Raw genomic sequence first — 24,965 nt, forward strand, 5'->3', positions numbered from 1 at the left:
TTGCTATGACTCATGGAGATGCTCAGGCTACTTCTGATGTAGTGACAGGTACTTTTCGAATCCACACCTTATTTGCTAGAGCTTTAATTGATCCTGGTTCAACGCACTCTTTTGTTTCCGCATTTTTTGCTGGTTTGTTGGGTATGTCAATTAATAACATGGACTTTGATTTGTTTGTTGCTACTCATTTGGGAGATTTTGTTGTGGTTAATAAAATACTTAGAGACTGTTGTGTGATGATTGGGTATAGAGAGATGACAGTTGACTTAGTACTTCTTGACCTCCAAGATTTTGATGTGATTTTGGGGATGGATTGGTTAGCTTCATACCATGCATCTGTTGATTGTTTTGGGAAAAGAGTGACATTTAGCATTCCTGGTCAGCCTGATTTTAGTTTTGAGGGGAAGCATGTGGACAAACCATTGCGTATGATCTCAGCCTTGCGAGCTAGTTCTTTGCTCAAGAAAGGTTGTCAAGGCTTTTTGGCTTATGTTGTGAATGAGGAAAATGATTTAAAGTTGGAAGACATACCCATTGTAAGAGACTATCCTGATGTCTTTCCAGAGGATCTACCTGGCTTGCCACCAGAGAGAGAGGTGGAGTTCACCATTGATGTGGCACCAGGGACAACTTCTATCTCTAAGGCCCCTTACAGGATGGCATCTTTAGAGCTTAAGGAGTTGAAGATTCAACTTCAGGAGTTGTTAGATAAGGGCTTCATTAGGCCTAGTGTTTCACCTTGGGGAGCCCCTGTTTTATTTGTAAAGAAAAATGATGGATCTATGAGACTCTGCATTGATTATAGAGAGTTGAATAAGGTGACGGTGAGAAACAAGTATCCCCTTCCTCGGATTGATGATTTATTTGATCAACTTCAAGGTGCATGTGTGTTCTCTAAGATTGATCTGCGGTCTGGTTATCATCAGTTAAGAGTTAGAAGTGAAGATGTACCCAAGACTGCTTTTCGAACTAGATACGGGCATTATGAGTTTTTGGTTATGCTTTTTGGTTTGACTAATGCACCTACTGCTTTTATGGACTTAATGAATAGGGTATTCAAACCTTATTTAGATCAGTTTATGGTGGTTTTTATAGATGATATTCTGGTGTACTCAAAGAGTAGGGAGGAGCATGAGCGCCATTTGAGTATTGTATTGCAGACTCTCAGAGATAAGCAATTATATGCTAAACTAAAGAAGTGTGAGTTCTGGTTAGATAAAGTCTCTTTCCTTGGGCATGTGGTAACTAAGGATGACATCTCTGTTGACCTTGAAAAGGTAGATGCCGTATCAAATTGGAGGAGACCTAATACTGTGACTGAGATTCGAAGTTTTTTAGGACTAGCTGGTTATTATAAGCGGTTTATTGAGGGGTTCTCTAAGATCGCCCTACCTTTGACCAGGTTGACTCAGAAAGGGGTTAAGTTTGAGTGGTCTAATGATTGTGAACGTAGTTTCCAAGAGTTAAAGAACATATTAGTGACAACTCCTATTTTGACTATCCCTTCAGGCTCAGGAGGGTTTGTGGTGTATAGTGATGTCTCTCATCAGGGTTTGGGTTGTGTTCTTATGCAACATGGGAAAGTTGTAGCTTATGCTTCTATACAGTTAAAGCCCTATGAACGAAATTATCCTACTCATGATTTGGAGTTAGCTGCAGTGGTTTTTGCACTTAAGATCTGGAGACATTTTCTTTTTGGTGAAACTTGTGAGATATTCACAGATCATAAGAGTTTGAAGTATTTATTTTTCCAAAAGGAATTGAACATGAGACAGAGAAGGTGGATTGAACTACTTAAAGACTATGATTGCATTATTCAGTATCACCCAGAGAAAGCGAATGCTGTGGCTGATGTCTTGAGTAGGAAATCTGTTGGTTTCTTAGCAGCTATTAGAGGTTGTCAGAGGCAATTATTGGAATATTTGAGGAGTTTACAAGTTCATATGAGAGTTTTGGACTCGGGAGCTCTTGTGGCTAACTTCAAAGTACAACCAGACTTAGTTGGGAGAATTAAGGCCCTACAAAAGAACGATTTGAATTTAGTGCAACTTATGGAAGAGGTTAAAAAGGGCAGTAAGCCTAACTTTGTTCTATCAGATGATGGGATTTTGAGATTTATGACTAGACTTTGTGTCCTAAATGATGGAGACTTAAGGAAGGAGCTTTTGGAGGAAGCTCATTATTCTAGGCTTGCGATTCACCCAGGAGAGACAAAGATATACAAAGATTTGAGACATAATTATTAGTGGTCAGGTATGAAGCGAGATATTGCACAATTTGTGGCTCAGTGTTTGGTGTGTCAACAGGTGAAGGTTGAGCATCAGCAACCAGCAGGGTCTTTGCAGCCACTTGCTATTCATGAGTGGAAGTGGGAGCATATTACCATGGATTTTGTGATAGGATTGTCAAGAACCTTAGGGGGTAATAATGTTATTTGGGTGATTGTTGATCGGTTAACAAAGTCTGCTCACTTTTTGCCTATGAAAGTCAACTTTTCTTTAGATCGTTTAGCTTTTCTTTATGTGAAGGAGATTGTGAGAATGCCTGAAGTACCAGTTTCTATAGTGTCTGACAAAGATCCTCGTTTCACTTCTAGGGCATAGTCTACAAAAAGCTTTGGGCACTAAGTTGAGTTTTAGTACTGCTTTCCATCCTCAAACTGATGGCCAATCAGAAAGGGTAATTCAGGTTTTGGAAGACTTGTTGAGAGCTTGTATTTTGGACCTGCAAGGTAATTGGGATGATCATTTACCTTTAGTAGAGTTTGCCTATAACAATAGTTTTCAAGCTAGCATTGGGATGGCACCTTTTGAGGCATTGTATGGTAGGAAATGTCGATCTCCTATCTGTTGGAATGATGTTGGAGAAAGGAAACTTTTGGGGCCTGAACTTGTGCAGTTGACTGTTGAAAAAGTTGCTTTGATTAAAAAAAGATTAAAAGCAGCTCAAAGTAGACATAAGAGTTATGCTGATCATCGTAGGCGAGATTTGGAGTTTGAGGTGGGTGATCATGTGTTCTTGAAAGTTTCACCTATGAAGTCTGTGATGAGATTTGGGAGAAAATGAAAACTTAGTCCTCGTTTTGTGGGTCCGTTTGAAATATTAGAAAGAGTAGGCACTTTGGCATATAAAGTAGCCTTGCCCCCAAGTCTATCTAAGATTCATAATGTTTTCCATGTTTCAACCTTGAGGAAGTATATTTATGATCCATCTCATGTTGTGGAGTTGGAGCTAGCCTATTCAAATTTTTGAGGACTTGACCTATGAAGAGGTACCCATTCAAATTGTGGATGTGATGGATAAGGTACTACGACATGCTGTTGTCAAGTTGGTAAAGGTCCAGTGGAGCAATCATAGTATCCGAGAAGCCACTTGGGAGTTAGAAGAAGAGATGAGAGAAAAGCATCCTCAATTATTTCAAGATTCAGGTATGTCAAGCTTAGAGGACTAAACTTTTGTTAAGGAGGGGAGGATGTAACGCCCAAGTTTCTTTTTAAAGGGTAATTTAGGAAATTATTAATAATGATATTAAATTAATTAATTAATTAATTTAATAAAATGGAAGAGGGGTGAAAAGGTAATTTTACGAATAATACCCTAGGTATAAATAGAAAATTATCTTCTTCTTGTTCTTCTTTGAATCGTATTCCTATTCGTAGAGAGTTTCCAGAGAACGTGAAGTTGAGGTCAGATTTCAAGGTTTGAAGAACAAACCTCTATAGGTAAGTTTTTAACCCCTAGATTATTATTTTAGATTCATTAGTTAATTTCAAGCACATTAGATATATTTTTTTTGGAAAACCCCAAATCTAGATTAGGGTTAGATTATTTTTTTTTAATTCGTTTTAATATCAAATAGTGAAAATTTAAGATTTTGATTTATTATTGGAATTGGGGAGATCTTAAGTTTTTTTATTAGAAAAAAAAATTCCTGTGAAGATTTCGATTTAGATTAGGGTTAGTTTATTATTATTATTATTATTATTATTATTTCGTTTTAATATCAAAATAGTGAAAATTTAAGATTTTGATTTATTGTTAGAAATTGGAAATTCTTAAGCTTTTAGAAAAAAAAAAAAAAAAAACTGGAAGACGCATGTGCACACTGTGGAATTGGAGACTGGCTTAAGGATATATATATAAAAAAAAAAAAAAAAACAAATTAGAGGACGCGTGTGCACACTTGGAGAATGGAAAAATATATATATATATATATATATATATATATATATGGGGTGTGGGTGTGTGTACGGATGGAGGGATGGATGGTGTTTGGTACTTAATGTATATATATTATTATATTGACAATAATGGATAAAGTTTATGTTTGAAAAAAAAAAAGAAAAGAGAGAGAATAGAAGTTTTAAATAAAAGAAAGTAAAGTTTTTTTTTGTATTATAATTATACTAATGATGAGTATAAGTTTATAAATAACATAGAAATTAATTAGTGAAATAAATTATAGTTTAATTAAATTAAGTTGTGTCCCAAAAAAAAAAAAAAATTAATTTGAATACCTAAAATTTTAGGATTGACAAACCTGTAATTTTAGATAAATAGTAATGGTTATTTCTCTTATATTTGTTAGGTGGAGAGTAGATTTTCAGGATTATTTTTCTCCAAAGCTTTTAAGGACTTTTTTTGAGGTAAGGAAAGTTAATGCAATATTTATAAAATTAAATTATTTTATATGTTATTTTGAATTGTGGAAAAGAAAATGATATTTTGTTACCATGCATGGATCAAACTGTTTTGCACTAAATATTAGGTTGGATTATTTTGTTTTATTTATGACACAAAATATGAAGATATTATGTTGTGTAAATTTGAATACTTGAACAAAAACATCACTCTGATTTATTTGACCCTTGTCAACGGGATATAATAGTTGACTATTCGGCCTTGTTAATGGGATATAATAGTTGACCTTTACATTTCATGGTGGAAATGTAATTGATTTGGACCCTAGCCTCTAGGGGTTTGGTTAGAGGTTACTAGTACTAGTAGTATTTGGTTCCGTCCACCAGGAACAATTTGAAGCTAGCCACCCATTTGAAAAGTCCCACCTAATTGGACATTTGATATTTGATAACCAGAGTAATGAAAATTGAATGGATTTGATTGAATCTTATGTGAAAGTGTTTGAATTTGATATGAAAATGGTTAGTTGAATTTTGAATATATTGGTATTTTTGAAACTCTGATATTTGATGAGAAAAAATATGATATCTCCTATTTAAAATGAAAATATTTGATCCATGAACAGCATTAATATTCCTTATTGGGCTGTGAGCTCATTCCCAATTGTTGAAAATTTTTCAGGTACTCCTAGTTCGGGTGAGGAGTAATGGCTAGGCTAAGGAATGGTCATCATTAGGATTTGACTTAGGATTTTATGTTGAATTTTGTTTAACTGTTAGTTATGTTCATTTGGATCCTTTGGTATTTGGGAGTTATTTGGATATTGATCCTTCAAATTTTATGTTAGATCAAAGTTGAGTTTTGGAGATTTTGAAATTTGTTCTAATACTTGAATTGTTTAAGTTTGCAAATATTTGGACAATGGATTTTGGATAGTGGATATTTTAGTTTTGAAATTGAATTTTGAGGATTTTAGATTTTGTTCCGCTACTCTGAATAGGTATTTGGTAATTGGTAACTTCTAATTACAAGATAATTGTTTAGGTCAGGTTACACGGTAAGCCTTCGGGTTTAAAGTGTGAAATGACCGTCACGCCCTTGGAGTGGGTCTTGGGGCGTGACATGTTGCTTTAAGAATTTATTTGCACTTGAGATGTCTAACCAGAACTTTTGAGTGGATAAGGCCAATACTTATTTTGAGTCATGTGCATTGTTAATCTTTACACCACTTTATCATCCTTTTTACCATCTTAATGAGGGGACAAGTGGTGCTTATATATATATTTCCATCTGATTACCACCCACCACATAAGAAAGTGGTGAAAGGAATGCGGTAAGAGAAGTATTTTCGTTTTAGTCATATGCTACTCTGCAAATGAGTTTAGTTTGTCTTGTAATTTAGCCAATCCATTTCCTACTAAGATTACACTCTAATAAATTAAGCATTATGTTTACATATAGAAAGCCTCTAGGCTCACTAGGGTCAGTGGAATTGAAGCTCAGGCTTTTTCCTTATGAGCAACCCAGCTGGCAGGTATTCCTGCTCAAGAACAGGTACTGGGTTGAGTTTGTGGTTCTTTGTGATCCTTGCGAAGTGGGCTAGTGGGTTTCCACGTTGGGGTTGAAGTACCATGAAGTTGAGGAGGGAAGGTTGTGGATGGGAACCGCAAGTTAAAGTTACATTTGGTTTCTGGAAAAAGTACTAAGGAAAAAAAATTATAAGAAAAACAGTTTTCTCATGTTTAATTGTATTATGAAAAATATTAAAGAAAATCAAATATAATTAAATTTAGTTAAAAATTTATGTATTTTCAAATTATTTAATATTTATATAGAAATTCTAAAATAAGTGAAATGAATTTAAAATAGTGTCTAGAAATAATTTATTGATTTTGAATCAATTTATTATTTTTCTTTACTTTTTTTTTTTTCTATTTTTCCTCTCTATTTTTTTTTCTTGTATTTTTTCTGAGGACCAAACATGGCCTAAATTCTCCTTTTTAGTTACAAGCTATTCTCCACTATGTAACACCATATAATCAGCTTTACTGTTATTGCTAAAGGTTAAGTGATTTGCTCTCAATATTTCTTTTCAGGTTATAAGTATATTAATGTTATGAATCCCTTCCCTAATGGCAGCTAGATAAGCTAATGATTTTTATTGTTTATCTGCAAGTTAATACCATTAATCTTGTTCGGTAGTATTTTTTTTCTTATAAAAGAAAAGCTTGTACATGTAAATCTATATAGAAAGAGACATATCGATATTTTAATTGGAGCTTTCCAGGTTTCATCGCAGCTTTGCCTTCTGCTAGTGGCAAATGCTTTTAAACCGAACAGAACTTTGCCTGGTCACCATTGTTCATCTCTGTGTTGGTTATATAGATAATTGATGACTTGTTGAATTTTCTCCCCTCTTAATTTGGAAGCAGACTGTTTGAAACTTAAGTTAGTTCCTTACGCTGACAAATTAACTATCTTGTTTGGAAATTCGGATGGGTGAAGTTCTGGCTTCAGTTGCTGAGACGATAAAGAACTTTGCTGTAATGTACCTGGTAGACATCACAGAGGTGCCTGATTTCAACACAATGTATGAGCTTTATAACCCATCCACAGTAATGTTCTCTCAGGAACAAGCACATTATGATTGATCTTGGCACTGGAAACAACAACAAGATCACTGGGCCCTCAAGGACAAGCAAGAGTTCATTGACATTGTTGAGACAGTTTACTGTGGGGCGAGGAAGGGTCGTGGTCTGGTCATTGCACCCAAAGACTACTCCACTGAGTACCGATGCTAAACCCCCTGTAGTTGGCTGGAGATTTACTAAAGGTCATATCTCCAAGACCTGTTGTAACGAACATAAATCATTTGAACTGTTGAGAATATTGTGATCATGCACAAGGAGTTTCAGGTAGCTTCTGATATGTGGTATGGCCTGCAGTCCGGACACAGTAGTGCAAGTTTGACATACACTAGATATATGAAAGTCAAACAAGGGAACTGCCTAAAATCTTGGACATGGAAGCATATTTTGGTCTTAATATATATTTGTCCCTTGTGGTTGTCTTATTACTTTCTTCATTGACTGCATAAGAATGGTATTACTCATGCCAAGAGTTTGAGCGATGGGCTGGTTTGAAAGCTTTTTTGGAGCTTTATTTTTTGAACCTGCCTAATACTCAGGCGCCTCATACTCTTGCAGTTACAGTGATTTTCAAAATTTATTTGTTCATTTCTTAGAAATTGCCTTCTTAACGATTGGGATGGTTAAATGTACTATTTCATGCTCTAGCAGGAAATTAAACCATGCAGGGATATGGTTGGTGATGATCTAAGGTTTGAAATATCGGTAAATACGGATATCTCAGTATTTGAATTTTACGGATATCGGAGAAATATCGGTGAATATTGTGACAAAAATATCGATTAAATAGAAATGGTTCAAAATTCATGAAAATGCTTCAAAAACTTTAAAAAATGATAAAATAAATAAAAACATATATATTAAAGTTATTTTATAAGTGTAATTGAGATAAATATAATTAATGATAATATTTATCAAATTTTTATAAACAAATTAGTTTAAATTCCTTTAATATATTTTTATTTATTTATTTTAAAATTTTAAAAATATTTTTATGAAAACATGTTTTATTACATTTTAAATAAAAATTTAAATTGATTTATATAAAATATTTTATTTAAAATTTAATTTTTAAAATTTTGTTACAAATCTATAGTGACAATTTTTTCTATTAACAATAATTTATTTAAATGATTAAAAATTATATTAATAGTTTATCTTAACAAATTAATTTTAATTTATATATAAAATATTAAAACTTCATTTTTATTTTTTTATATTTTAGCAAATTTTGAATAAATTTATATTTTTAATTTTTTAAAATAAAAACATTCAAAATTATATATGATTTTTAATATTTAATTATCATATAAATTATGTTTTTTTTATACTTTTAGTAATCAATTAAATAAAATTTAAAATAAAATATGTAAAATTAATTAATTTATTAAAATGTTTTTTTAATAATGGTTTTTAAGATAACTTTTGTATGCATTTAATAAGGGTGAGTCAGTCCAGGTGGTTGTTGCCATTCATCCCAAGCCAACCCTTTTGGCTTAGGTTCAAACTCGAGAGCAATAAAAATTATTTAAAAGGGCTTTTGACCTCAAAATAATACTCAATTTAGTGTATCATATAAGTTGTCATGTCATAAAATGGTACTTTGATGTTGTTTCATTTGAAATATTTAACTTTAATTTTTTAAATAAAAATATTATATTATTTTAAATTTAAATAAATTTATGTCATTATTTAAAAAATAATAATATATTAGTGTCGTTTTTAGTCTATCTATTTCTATTTATGAAAAGTTCAAAAATCATCATATAATAACCCAGAAATTGCAATAGAAAAGAAAAGAAAAAGGGAGGTTTGTGATGATTTTAAAATCTTTTCTACTAGGTAATCTAGTATCGATCTTTTTGATTCTTCTCTTCATAGTAAACTGATGGGGGGATGCGGAGCAATAGGTCGAATTACTATACCTTAGATGCCCACAAGGGAAGGCCCAAGGACTTTTTCTTTTCCGACTAAGAGTGCTAACTCTGAATACTTTAATAGTAAATATACTAACTACTACGAGAGCATGAGAGAAAGACATACGACAAGAGTGCGAGAGAGATTTTCTGATCTTCAGTGAGCAACAGATATACTAAGAAAGCAGAGGGATGGCATTCATTCTTAATTTGATATAAAAATATTTTTTTAAATTTTATTAAAATATAATGAATTATATTTATTTAAAACAAATAAATTATGAAAGTCTATTTGAAAAAAATAAACAATATAAATTATTATATTAATTAATAATTTTTTATATATTATATGTAAATGGTATATAAAACCGTAGTTAGTACTCTGACTTTAAATTTAAAGTTTAAATCATGGTTAGTGATTATGATTTTTAACTATTATGAAAAAATAAAACCATTGCAGTTAATTATGGTTTTATGACGCGATAGTTTGCGTGGAAAAGAAATCGTGAGATTGAAAATTATTTTTAAAAAAAGTTTATTTTATGTTTTCACTTTTCATTGTAAAATTTTGGGTCAAAAGTGGCGTTTACGCGTTTACGAGGGTCCGAAGACAGGCGCCAAAAACACGGCGTGTGCTGATTTTTGAGGGCCCATATGTTCTTTTAATTCTAAAGAATTCAACTTCCATTTCCAACGGTCACAGGTAATCTCATTGGTCCATCGCTTTGCCCTCCTTTTTATTGGGTCGACAAATGGGGCCTGTTAATGGACTTTTCATTTGTTTCTAATTATCTCTCCGGGGTCGTTTACGTGGCAAAACACATTCACATTAGATTGAAAATGATTTTGAAAACAAGTTTATTTTATGAATTTTTTTTGTTTTGGGTCAAAACTCGAGCTCACTTCCAACGGTGACGGGTAGTTTCATTGGTCCATCGCTTATTCGGTCGGCAAATGGGGCCTGCTAATGGACTTTTCACTTGTTTCTAAACTTGAGTACAGGTTTCTTTCCTTAACTGATTTGTTTGCTTCCATCGTGTTATATGCTCTAGCTACTTGCCCAGCTTTAAGCCTTTAACACGGTTTCGCTTGCTAAAAGGTCAAAAAGAAGGGTTTGGAAAAAGGAAAGATACCCAAAAAGGAAAAATATAATATAACATTTCCGACTCACTATGAAATGATGACTAGAAGGTGGACCTATTCAATAGTCAATACAATTGCTTTTATTTTCATGCATTTTTTATTTCCTCAACAAGCACATGAAACTCTTTGGCCGTTGCCACTTGTCTATTTACATTTTTTTTTTCTTAATTTTCTCAGGATTAAACTATTAAAAATATATATAAATCTGAATAGATTTTTACGTGTTTTTCTTTTTTCTTTTTTATTTATTTGTAATATATTTGAAAACATTGTTTACAAATATAAGTTTTTTTTTTTTACATTTTCTTACATGTACAGTATACTGATTGTTTGGATTAGATTGACCCTGACATTTGTGGATAAAAAAAAGAAAAAAGATTAATGATAAAACCTTCATCGTCGTTGCCCTATAAAGTAGAGTTGAAATTTACTTTTAAAATGGAGGTTGGAATAATTAGCCCCCTTTACTGTCCACATAAATATCCTAGTATATTTTACAAGATTACGGTAATTTAAAAAACATAATAATTTTGGACTGGTAGAAATAAATAAATTTTTTTAATTATCTTTTTAAATTCATTTTCTTCAAATATTTTTTCATACACTCGGATACACGTTGTCTTTCTTGGGAATAAAAAATTTCAAGGCCCCGCGTATAATAACCCGAGTTAATTTTTGGGAAGGTGTTGCCAAATTACATACCAACGTTCGATGCCCTAAGAACCAATACAATGAATTAAGTGGGACGTTTGAAATATCAATAAATACGGATATATTGGTATTTAAATTTTACGAATATATCGAAAATATTAAAAAAATATCCGTGAATATTTTAATATAAATATACAAAAAAATAATTCAAAATTCATAAAAATATTTGGAACAAAAACTCTAAAAAATAATAAAATAACTAAAAAATACACATGTTAAAATTATTTTGCAAGTATAATCGACAAAAATATAGTTAATGAGAAAAATATCGATAAGTATGGATATATTGGTTTTAATATATAATTTATTATTTATCATATCAAATTAATTTTAATTTATAAAATATTAGAAGTTCATTATTATTATTTTTATATATTTAGTATTTTTTTAATAAATTTATATTTTTAATATTTTAAAATAAAAACATTCAAAATTAAAAGGATAAATATAAAAAATTTAAAAGTGAAATAATAGTAAAATTTTAAAATAGAATTAATAAGATAAATGATGATATATTTAATATTAAAACTATAATTTATTTAATTCATATATAATCACTAATATAAAATAAATGATCATGTATGATTTTTAAAATTTAATTATTATATAAATGATATATAAAAAAAGATTTATTAAGAAAATTATTATAATGACTTTTATATTTTTATTCATTAATTAAATAAACATTAAAATAAACTAATTAGAATTTATTTATTTATTTATTCCTTTTAGAATGAACTTTAAAATATTTGTTGTTCATGCATATTAAACTTGACCCGGTGGTAGCGACCTTCAATCCGAAGCTTTTTGCTTGGGTTCAAATCCCAAAAAAAAGCCCCCTCGGGCGCCTCGCGGTAGAATAAAGATCCCCTAAAAATCCCTCCGTTGAAAACGCCGAAATATAAGGTGTGAAATAAAATATGGTGTCTGTCCCCCCTAACCGAAATTTCAAACCAAAATTTCAATCGAATCTTGCAGAAGAGTATGAGAGCAATCAAATCTTTGCCTATATAAATATGAAGCATCCAGGATACCTATCCATTCAGAAATTGTCACTTTATTGTTCTTCAACAACAAAGCAATCTCCATTACTAGAGCTCCATTTTTCATTTTTTTTCTTGCCTTGATTAGTGTCCCGTCTTGCCTTAGTGCTGCTTTGAAAACAAAATTCATCTCTTGTTTCAATTTTCTTTCAGTCTTGCTACCCGTTTTTGTCTTTTGAGAACATCATGCCCAATATTTTGCCTGTCAACTTAGGTAGCATAGGCTCCTCACTCGATGTGCAAAGCACCCTCAGCAAAGCCAGCAAGAGATGGCACTCGGCTTTTGCTACTATATATTGTTTCAGGGCCCTACACTCTCTTCTCAACGATCCTCTCTCCAACAACAAAAACAAGAGCAGGAAACTCCTGCTTAATACTCCTCCTTTTGTGGTCCTCGATGTGCCAAGCACCCTCAGCAAAGCCAGCAAGAGATGGCACTTGGCTTTTTCTACTATATATTGTTCCAGGGCCCTACACTCTCTTCTCAACGATCCTCTCTCCAACAACAAAAACAAGAGCAGGAAACTCCTGCTTAATACTCCTTTTGTGGTCCTCGATGTTAAGCCCTCTTCTGGCTTCTCAGACATTGATCAAACAAGCCTCACTGCTTTAGTGAAGGAGAAAAACTTGGACCAGCTTCTTGAACTTAGAGGAGTTGAAGGTGTGGCTGAAGCTCTAAAAGCAGATATCAAAAATGGCATCCATGGTGACGTTAAAGATGTTGCTCGCAGGAAGGAGGAGTTCGGTTCAAACACATACCAGAAGCCCCCTACGAAAAGCTTCCTCCACTTTGTGGTGGAAGCATTTAAGGATCTTACCATTCTCGTACTTCTTGCTTGTGCTACACTCTCTGTCGGTTTTGGGATTAAAGAGCATGGAGTGAAGGAAGGGTGGTATGATGGTGGAAGCATCTTTCTTGCTATCTTTCTAGTCATTTCTGTCTCTGCTGTAATTAACTTCAAACAAAACAGACAATTTGATAAGTTGTCAAAGGCCAGCAACAATATACAGGTTGATGTTGTCCGGCATGGGCGACTTCAGCAGATTTCTATATTTGAGATTGTTGTTGGAGATGTTGTTTGCTTGAAGATTGGAGATCAAGTTCCTGCTGATGGATTGTTCTTGGATGGGCATTCATTACAAGTGGATGAATCAAGCATGACAGGGGAGAATGATCATGTGGAAGTCAACACCAGCCTGAATCCATTTTTGTTTTCTGGAACCAAAGTGGCTGATGGATATGCTCGAATGCTTGTGACGTCTGTTGGGATGAACACAACGTGGGGTGAGATGATGAGCACAATCAGCCACGACGCTAATGAACAGACACCCTTACAAGCTCGGCTTAACAAGCTAACTTCATCAATTGGTAAGTTTGGTCTGGCAGCTGCTTTTCTAGTTCTTGTATTGTTGCTGGTTCGCTACTTCACAGGGAATACAAAAGATGAGAATGGAAATCAAGAGTTCAATGCCAGCAAGACAAAGGCTGGTGACATAGTGAATGCTGTGGTCGGAATCATTGCTGCCGCAATTACCATTGTGGTTGTTGCCATTCCAGAAGGCTTGCCGTTGGCTGTCACACTCACTCTTGGTTATTCAATGAAAAGAATGATGGCTGACCAGGTTATGGTTCGGAAGCTCTCTGCCTGTGAGACCATGGGCTTCGCCACCATCATTTGTACTGACAAAACAGGTACCCTCACTCTGAACCAGATGAAGGTGACAAAATTTTGGCTTGGCAAACAACCTATTGAAGCTGCCTCTTCAATTGCCACAGATCTTCTCGAATTGATTCGACAAGGAGTTGCTTTGAACACGACTGGTAGCATTTATAGGGAGCCTTCCTCATCTAAATTCGAGTTCTCTGGTAGTCCCACTGAAAAAGCAATACTTTCTTGGGCTGTCCTGGAACTTGGTATGGACATGGAGAGAATGAAGAAGAATTACACCATTCTTCATGTTGAAGCTTTCAATTCGGAGAAGAAAAGGAGCGGTATTTTAATAAGGAAGAAGGCTGACAACACAATCCACGCGCACTGGAAGGGAGCGGCAGAGATGATACTAGCAATGTGTTCCAGTTACTATGACGCTTCTGGAAGCATGAAAGATCTGGATGATGGTAAAAGGATGACATTTGAGCAAACAATTCAAGGCACGGCAGCTAGCAGCCTCCGCTGCATGGCTTTTGCCCATAAACAAATTCGAAAGGAAGAGCAGGAAATTGGGGAAGGCCTGCAAAAGCTAAAAGAAGACAGCTTGACCCTTATAGCACTGGTCGGAATAAAGGACCCATGTAGACCAGGGGTGAGAAAAGCTGTGGAAGATTGCCAATATGCTGGAGTGAATGTTAAAATGATCACTGGCGACAATATTTTCACTGCGAGAGCCATGGCCACAGAATGTGGAATATTAAGACCAGGTCAAGAAATGGACAGTGAAGCAGTGGTAGAAGGTGAGGTATTCCGGCAGTACACCGAGGAAGAGAGAATGGAGCACGTCGATAAAATCCTTGTGATGGCTGGATCCTCTCCCTTTGATAAACTTCTTATGGTAGAGTGCTTGAAAAAGAAAGGCCATGTGGTCGCAGTCACAGGTGATGGCACGAATGATGCACCGGCATTACAAGAAGCTGACATAGGACTTTCCATGGGTATTCAGGGCACAGAAGTGGCAAAGGAGAGCTCAGATATCATCATCTTGGATGATAATTTTGCTTCTGTAGCCACGGTTTTGAGGTGGGGAAGGTGTGTTTATAACAACATTCAGAAATTCATCCAGTTCCAGCTCACATTGAATGTTGCAGCCCTTGTAATCAACTGTGTGGCAGCAGCTTCAACTGCTGAGGTCCCACTGACAGCATTCCACTTACTATGGATGAACTTGGTCATGGACACATTAGGTGTTCTGGCTCTCGCAACAGACCGGCCCACCAAGGAACTCATGGAGAAGCCACCTGTGGGTCGAGCTGAGCCACTCATCACCAACATCATGTGGAGGAATCTCTTAGCCCAAGCTCTGTATCAGATAGTCGTACTCTTGACCCTACATTTCAAAGGACAATCAATCTTTGGCGTGAATAAGGAGAAAGACACCCTGATATTCAACACTTCCGTTCTATGCCAAGTCTTCAATGAATTCAATGCAAGGGAGCTGGAGAAAAAGAACGTGTTTGAGGGGATACATAAGAACAAGTTGTTTTTGGGGATCGTTGGGCTAGCCATTATCCTTCAGGTGGTTATGGTGGAATTTTTGAATAAATTTGCAGATACAGAGAGGTTGGATTGGGGACAATGGGTTGCATGCATTGGAGTTGCAGCTGCATCCTGGCCAATCGGCTGGCTTGTCAAGTGCATACCTGTTTCAGATAAACCAGTTCTCGACTATCTGAAGTGGTAGGAACATCAATCCAGCGATGCATATTATTCTTGTATCTCATTAACCTACTTCCCTCTAAAGGGTACTAGTTAGTCACGCACTCCTGTATTAAATTTTGTCATTTCTCGTCTTGGAATATTTGATGCAAGCATTGTTAAAATGATAAAATTTTATGATTTTGTTTTGTTTTGCTTTTTTCAATCATAGAGACCTACTTTGTGAAGAAATATTTTGTTTTCATTCACAGAAATGAAATGTGCGATTGGAAATCTGAACAACTTTATCCCTTCTTGTTGGTAGAAAGTCACGGCAGGATGGTAGGGTAGAGATATGATAGTGGAGCATCAATAATATTGGAAACACAGTTGGATGTCATTCAACTGTATAGTTGTTATATAATTTTTGTTTTATTGGATAAAGGTTGTCCATAACATAGTTGGATTGAATTTATTTCGATTATGGGTAAGCTATAATCCTATGATTTGGTGCCATTCAACATCATGCTTATTTACTTAAGAAAGTAAATTTTTTTCATTAAATCGTCTAGTAACTTTTAATTACCTAATAACAATTTTCTGTGAACCTTTCTTACAAATTTCAAATTTTCATAACTAAAACATGTGGTCGAAAATTTAACACCCTTGGTTTGGCGCAAACACTCTTGTGATGAAAATTAAAAATTTGCCAACGAAATTTTATGCCACTTTTCGATAGAGTCTACGAGTAAAGTGAGTGTATGTAACTCAAATTAATAAATATAATCCAATACAAATATCTCAAATGTTATAAACCCAATCCAAATTTTTTGAATTAATGATCAAAATATAAGTACAATCAATCAAACTTAAAATTTAATAAATTAAAATAAATTTTATTAAGTCTAAATTTAATATCTCATAATTTCAATCTAATTTATTATTCAAACCTACATCCATAACCAAAATCAAACCAAATTCAATATACAAAGCCCAAAATAACACCTAAAATATGTCACAATATTAATGTCCAAATTAAATAACTTGACGAGGACAATTATATAAATTACCAATTAATCTAACCCAAATTAACAAATTTCAAATTAATTCACTAATAATAAATTAGCCCAAATTTTATATTAATTCACCATCAATATACAAACTCAAATTTCATATTAATTAACAAACCTCAATTTCATATTAATTCAACAACAAATTTCATATTAATTCAACACTAACAAATCCCACAAACAGTGAATATTGAAATAAAGAAAATTAAATTAAATTAAGAAAACAAAAACAAAAACAAAAACTTACACATTTTTTGGTGACATAGGAGAAATAAAAACAAAAGGCAGTGGGATTGAGGAGAGAAAGAGGAAATTTTTTTAAAAAAATAATAATTATTATAATAAAATGGGGAAATGGGTGAGATGAGAAATAGAGGGAAAGTGAGGGAAAATGGAAGAGGTCGCCGGCCGGCAGTGACTCGCTGGTGGCGACTGGCCGGTGATCCTGCTACGGCGACGAGGGTTTGATGGGTTTTTTTGGGGAAATAATAATAATAATAATAATAATAAAACAAAGAAAAGAAAATAAAGAGTTAAAAAAGAAAAAAAATAAATGAGAGGAAGATGGGAGAAGAGGAGGAAGACAAAAGGAGCGCTCCAGTGTATCCCTGGAGATGGCAGCGTGGAAGGGAGGAAAAAAGGGAAGAAGAATGGGGAAAAGAGTGGGAAAAGAAAATGAAAAATGAGAAAAGAGAGAGAGAGGAGCAGGTGGTTTTGGGACGTATGGTCATAGGCATAGGAGTGAGGAGTGAGGAGAGAGGAGAGACGACAGGAAAAAGAAAATAATAATAATATATAAATAAAATAATATATAAAATAAAATAATAAAAATTGAGAATTAAATGATAGGTGGGGCAAAAAATTGAGGCTTAATCAAATTTGAAATTTAAGGATGAAATTAGACTCAAAACAATATAAAAATAAAACTTGAACAAATTTTAGGACCTACCATTAATTAGATGATTTATTTAATTATTAATTAATATGTTCTTATTTTTTTATATAATAGTAGTAGTATTGTAAAATAAAATAATATACTATTTTAGTAATTGGTATCTATATTATAATATTTTATTTGTATTATTTTATATAAATAATAAAAATAATTAAAGATAGGTAGGATTAAATACTACAATATAAGTTTATTCAAATGTCAATATGTTATTATCCAAAAATAAAGAATACCATACTATTTTTGTTTTATTGGATATAATATAAGTGGATTAAATTTATTTCGGTTGTGGGTAATCTATAATCCTATGATTTGGTGTCATTCAACATCATGAATGTTTACCTAAGAAGTAAATGTCCAATTGATTTGAAGAGAAGTACGGATGGAGGTTTAATTTGCAAGTAAAATTAATTTACCTTAGATGATTAATATGAACAATACTGCATACATATATTTTGGGCTCAATGAGTATTTTAATTTTTGGCACTAATCTCTATTAGGATACATTTAAGATCACATAGATCTTTACTACTTAGGGAATAAATAAAATAAAATAAGTGACTTTTAAAAAAAATTAATATTATCAAATAACTGAAAATCAATTTTGAAAAATTAATGCATATTTTTTTCAATCAAAATTAATTAAAGTAACCAAAATCAAAGTGGGCACAATGCCACATCACATGACAACATTCACGTATTTTTCAAAATTGGGATTGAAATATAAATTTTTAAGGAGTGTTAACTTTCGTTAAAAAAAAATTGATTTTTAAAATTTTAAATAATGATTAATTTTTTAAAATAAATAAATTTTATTATTCAAAATTTGGAGATGGGATAAGAATTTTGGAAATTAGTATTTTTTTCTTCTTAAAAATAATTCAATTTTGATCGTAGAATATTTATTTTCATATTATATTTTGTCAGAGCTATTTCAAGCTATTGTTTCTTGCACTAGCATTTTATTTTTATAAAATTTAATTAACTATTTGTTGACTTGAAAATTCATCTTAATGTTATTTTACATTGTTTTTTAACCTAATTTTACTCTTGAAATTAAATCCTTACATATCATAATTTTTGCTCAATCACCATTTAATTTTTAATTTTTATTATTTTATTATTATTATATTTTATTTTTCTTTATTTTCTCTTGCACTTCCTCCCACACACTCCTACCCCACGACTTCTTTTCCTTCTCCTCTTTTATCCCATCGTTTTCCTCTCATTCTCCTTTTTTTTTTTTTTTTTTTTTTTCACTTTTCTTTTTCTTTTATTATTATTATTTTCCCAAAAACGCATCAACCCCTCATCGACAAGCCACTACCAACTGATTTGACTCCTTTTTTTCCCCTCTCTCATTCTTCAATTTCCCTATCTTTCTCTCACTTTCTCACTTCGCCCATTTTATTTTACTTTATTTATTTTTCCTTCATTTCATTCTCATTTTTTTTTTCTCATATTTTCAAATTTTGAAACTATGTAAGGGTTTTTTTTTTATAAATAAATTGAAATTTTTTTAATAATTAAATTGAAATCATTAATTCTATTTTTAACAAAATCCTTGAATTTTATTTAAATCATTTTTTAAATATCTTTCTTTTAATTAATTCAATAAATCAATTTGTATAATCCTCTTGTAATTTATTTTGTGTATTCTTATAATTAAATTTTATAATTATTTTTATGTATATTAATTTTCACCATGACTTGTACATACTTATTTTTGTGATTATTTTTTTTTATATTCATTATTAATTAATTAATTGTCACAATTCTCTTTTATTTGTTTAGTAGATACTATATGTATATGGGCTTAAGGGGGTATTATGGTTCATTATTGTACCTTTCAAATAAATAACCTGACCCTCAAACTTAGACTTAAGTGGTGTTTGTTTTTTTAGCTTTTTGCTGAAAACCATTTAGTTTTAGAAATTAGATTATTTGTTTTTTTTACTTTTTCATGACTTATTATAAACTTTTTACTAAATAGAAAAAGCCAAAATATGTGGCTTTTTCTAAATAGAAAAAATAATACAATGATTTTTTTTACTTTTTAATACTTAATAGAAATAAAATACTACAAAAACAAACAACTTAATATTTAATACTATTAAGTATTAAGGTTCTATTTAGAATTAAGTAAAAAAACAAACACCACCTTAGTTTTTCACAAACTTGTTTTTTCTTTACAGTCACAATTAAAGTTTTTATTTCTTATTTTATTTCACTTTAAAAATAAAACAAAAATAAGTGACGACTTCAATTCTTTTCTAAAAATCATATTTTTCACCAAATAAAAAAACGAGTCTCGCCATGGGAACGCAAGTTTTACACGGTCCACATTATTATATAATTGAGATATTAAAAATATATAAAATATAAATTGTAGTTGGTTGTGAACATTAAAAGAAAGAAGAAATCTTATCTCAATTCATAGGGTAATTTATTGACTTCAAGGAATTTATTGTTAATTTTAGAAAGAATTGTTGAGTAACATTTCAGAAACAATGTATGATATTATGGACCCTTAAAAAAATTAGAACAAATGTTTTTTAATCACTTATATTTTAAGAAAATTATATTATCATCCCTTTTTTGTCAAATGAAATTCTTTGCAACCATTTCAATTTCATTATCATACATAAAATCGTTCTGTAAAAAAAATTTCCTTTTTACATTTCAAATATTTACATAAATCTATAATTTTCTAATCATTGGAGCCTTTCAGAGCACAGGGAAGCAAGCATATAGTTTTTGTACAAGGTTGTTTTTAACTCCCCTAAATCCAAATTTGAAGTGAGGGCTTGGTGTTCATTTAATCTTGAAGGTTAGTTGTGATTTTTAACATGCATATGAAGTGTTTGACAAAATGAATTAGTGAAAGTTGGGATGCTACATACTTTGAGTTTTTCTAGTTTAGGTATTTTGGTTTCCAGTGATAGGGCCTCAATGTTTATGTCAGCTTGCAAGTTGCAAGTTGGTTACATACTTGGTGTTCATCATTGCAAGTTGCAACAAAGTTGATGTTTATAGTCTTTATTTTGAATAAAATAAAATATTTCAAGTTCACTACAACATTTTTCTCCTAGATGTTCTTTGCTTGAAAATAGATTTTCCAAATATTTTGGTCACAAATGGAGATTGAATGAAAATTACCAAACTTATGACAATATAGTTTATGCCATGAATTTTTAAACCTAATTAATAAATTCTCTATTGTGTCTCAAAATTTTTACAAATTTGATAATATACCTAATACAGTTTATTAATTTGTTTTTGTAGATCCCAAAATTTATCATAATATTATTTTATAGTATTTTTTTAATCCAATTTTACCCTTAAAATTAAATCCTTATTACATTTAATATTTTTAATCTACTCATCATTTAATTCTTAATTTTTATTAGTTTATATATTATTATTATATTATGTTATTCTTATTTTCTTTCTTTTCTTTCTCCCATTTTCCATTTTTTCCACTTTATCATTTTTATTACCTTATTTTTCCCTTCATTTCATTCTCACATTCCCAACCATCTCCACCACCACTTTATCATCTTTCCAAAATTCGAAACTTTGTAAGTTTTTTTTATTTTTTTTATTTCCTTTTTATTTTAATAATAATTATTGTTGAAATTAAACTTGTGCATTTATATTTGTTTATGGGTCATATGTTTGGACTTTGAGATTTGGGTATGCATATTAGATATCTAATTGAGTTTAATTAAATTTATTAGTTTTTTTTTATTACATATGGGTTCTACATATTAAATTTGATTTGATTTCAGTTGTGGATTTATGTTTGTGTATTAAATTAGAGTTGGAATATGAAATATTAAATTTAAGTTTAATTGAATTTATTTTGATTTTTCATATTTTGAACTTTGGTGAATTAATATGAAATTTGAGTTATTTTTGTTTTTGCATGAGCCTATTCTACAATTCTATTGGCCAAGTATGGATTGATGACAAGTCAAACATGAAATTTTATGGAAGAAAGTGAAACTCAAAAAGTTGAAGGAAGATATCGAACTAAGCTTGTTTGGAATACAAGTTTTATTTCTCACTACTATTGAGTTTTATTTTTATTGGTTTTTGTAGAAATTCGTTTTTATATGTTTATTTATTGTGTATAGAATTGAATATTGAATAAACCAAAAATTTCATTTAAATAAGAGGAATAATTCAGTAAACATATTTTAATAAAATAATAATTCTAAAACATTTTTTTTCTTAATAAAAAAAGTTTCATTTTATTTTATAAAAATTTAGAAAAATGTTTTTAGGAAAATCTAGAAAATTGTTTTTAATAATAATTGTCCAACAATTTCTTTGTTTAATAAAAATTGTCCAAAAAATATATTTTTTAAATAAATTCTTTTTCCTTAATTAAAATGGGATTAAAAGTAATTTTTAGAAATGGGGGATTTAAATTTTTTCTTTTTAATTATTTTTTTGCAAATAAAGTTATATATATATATATTTTAATAATTTGTATAAGTCACTTTTCTTAAATGAGAATAAATTGGAATATTTTTTTAAATAAAATTATAAAAATTCATTCATTTTTAGTAAAATCAAGTAAAAATAATTTTTGTATCTAACTTGAAATTTTATAATAAATTCTTTTGATACAATAAGTGTAAATAACTTTTTTGAAAACTAAATACATATGAAATTGAGAAAATAAATTGACTTTTTTTTTTGTAAATAAAAAAAAATTGAAATCATTAATTCAAAATCATTTGGAATTTGTTGAAAACTAATATATTTAATATTTTTTTTTATTAAGTTCAATAAATCATTTAACATAATTCTCTTATTATTTATTTTGTCTATTCTTGTAATTTGATTTTTTTTATCATGATTTGTACATACTCGTTTGTGTTATTATTTTTCTTGATATACATGATTAATTAATTAATTGTAACAATTCCTTTAATTTGTTTAGTAGAGTCATACGTATACGAGTTTGGAGGGATACCATGACTTACCATCGTACCTTTCTAATAAGTAATTTGACTCTCAAATCTAAATTCGATTTTTGCAGACATATATTTTTCAAATAAAGAGTCATATAAAATTTTCTTTCTTATTTTGTTTTTCCTTAAAAAAAAAACTAAAATAAGTGGCGACTAGAAATATTTTTCAAAAAATCAAATTTTCATCAAATAAAAAAAGTGAGTCTGGTTGTCGAGTGGGGATGCACGTGAAAAACGTGGGTCCACAATTTCCTATCATTTGCCCACTTTATATTGACTTAGAAAGTTAGGATTTACTTGTAATTTGAATAATATTGATTTTCTTTTTGTTGAGTTGGCTTTCATCGGTTTTGGTATCTTTTTTACTTTCCTTGGTGAAATTCTTTATTGGACAAAGTTTTGCTGCTTGTAAATGTAGGTCCATATTTTCTAACTTGGTGTAGTGATAAACCATGATTTCCTAACATTACTAATCTTGTCATTAGATATTTTGTTTGAGTGAGATTGAGATTTTAAGTGATTTTAAAGTATTGCATTTTAATATTATTTACAATGTGATGAAAAATGAATATATAATTCATAAAATTTTGGAAATGACTAAAAATTTAAAGAAATATGCTAAAATTTCTATATGAATTTTAATTTATTAATTGGCTAATTATGACCGTGCTTCTTCCTTAAAATTAAGTTTAGGAGTTTTAATTTACTCACTTATTATGTTTTTTTTTTCTATATTTTTCTTTTTCAAGTGTAGGTGAAGACGATAGAGGTCCAACCCCAACCAATAGTAGAGGACATTATGGCATAATTGAGGCAAAATTTTGTGAGAAAGTTTTGAGGCAAAGAGGAGGATATGCCAAGACTCTTGGTTTTAACTCTTACCTAGTTTCATTAACTATATTCAAACCATTATTTTCTCATCTTGAGGTAGAGTTGGAGCATGGACTAATTGAGACTTAGCTACTTACGGAGACCCAACAATAGTTGCATGTACTCGATAAGAGGGAATCGACTATTTGGAGGTCCTACTATAGCTGTAAGATTAACAACATCAACAATAATTTTTGAAGAGATCTTATGACATCTATGATTAAGCTAAGGTCCTACGAACGATCCTCTATAATATGCATATAATAGATCTTTCTTATCCATTTGTCCATGCTGATGTGGTTATTTTTTTAGTGACATTTTGTTAGACTAATATTTTATTTTGTTAAGTAATTATTAGTACACATATTTATTGTTATGATTACTTATTGGGGTTTTACATATATTGTCAATGAAATTATGTGATATTTATTTTGAATTTTATTAGTAAGTTTGAGAGTAAAATTTTTCTTTATAATGTTGTGATCATGTTTAGATAATATGAAAAATTGTATAATTATAATATAAAGAATGAAAATTGTGAATATATTTTCTGACCAAAACATTTCATTACTAAAGATATATCCCGATGAAAAGTTTTTATTGTTGAAGGTTTTCATCCCATTTACAAAAAATTTATAGTTTATTCAATAAGTTGATCAAATGTGTGTTAGTGGATTTTCCTTCAGTCAATTCTGATTTCTGACTACTCTGAATATGAAAATCCACTGAGGAATTTGAAGGCCTTGGCAAAATTTAGTGTACCATGTAGCTGTGAGATGTTTGTTTAAAAAATAAATTCTCCCAAATACCCTTACTCAACTAAATAATCTCAAAATTACCCTTATTCAACTAAACAATCCAATACAGGATGGCCCAATCCAAAACCCTATATAGCCTAACAAACCATTAGTCCATCGAAGCCCAAAAATTAAAACCAACAACCTATCACAACCTACCTATCCGGCCCAAAAAATATCCAAAGCCCAATAGACCTAAAATAAATATAAATATAAACAAATAATCTAACACGACGACATACCTATCATCTTCGTCTGGCAAAGGTACCAATGGTGATGGGAGAAACTCGACTACATTGGCATCTCTCTATTTTATATTATAAATTTGGATGGTGTTTGGTTTTTTTATTTTTAGCATGCAAGTGGACTAGATCCGATTCCTTTTCCTCATTTTAATAAAAATGTGAAAATATCTTTAACATCTAGAATAATTGTCTTGAAAAATTTTATATTTGAAATTTATGCAGATGTGTAAATAAATTTTTTAATAATTTGATATGAAAATAAATAAAAAATTAAAAAAAAAACATATACATAAATTCATGATTTATAAATTTTGACCGTTGTTATTTAATTAAATTATAAAAATAAAAAATAATAATAATCCAACATTAAATTAAGAAGAATTAAATTTCCAAAATAAAAAATAAAAAATTAGAAAAAATCAAAGTTAAATTAATGAAAAATTAAGAAAAACATGACTTTATGAATGTTATTTAATTAAATTTCAAAAATAAAAATTTCATATATACATATATAATTTTTTTTAAAAATACTATTTAAATCAATTTTATCGTTATAGTGATAAGCGAAAAAAATCAACAAACATTTTAGTCTTT

The 24,965-nt window shown here is 30.6% G+C and overlaps 1 protein-coding gene and 1 pseudogene across 1 annotated transcript; both read left to right on the forward strand.

Annotated features, from left to right (window-relative positions):
• Positions 1-7,124: 7,124 nt before the first annotated feature.
• Positions 7,125-7,569, forward strand: LOC100855095 (thioredoxin-like protein YLS8; annotated as a pseudogene).
• A 4,306-nt stretch (positions 7,570-11,875) lies between these two features.
• LOC100246058 (putative calcium-transporting ATPase 13, plasma membrane-type) lies at positions 11,876-15,661 on the forward strand. The gene has a single exon (XM_002279462.4). It carries the CDS (start codon positions 12,289-12,291, stop codon positions 15,496-15,498), a length of 3,210 nt encoding a protein of 1,069 aa, XP_002279498.1. The 5' UTR covers positions 11,876-12,288; the 3' UTR covers positions 15,499-15,661.
• The last annotated feature ends 9,304 nt before the right edge of the window (positions 15,662-24,965 follow it).

The sequence above is a fragment of the Vitis vinifera genome, chromosome 5 (assembly GCF_030704535.1).
Source record: "Vitis vinifera cultivar Pinot Noir 40024 chromosome 5, ASM3070453v1".
In the NCBI taxonomy this organism is placed as follows: domain Eukaryota; kingdom Viridiplantae; phylum Streptophyta; class Magnoliopsida; order Vitales; family Vitaceae; genus Vitis; species Vitis vinifera.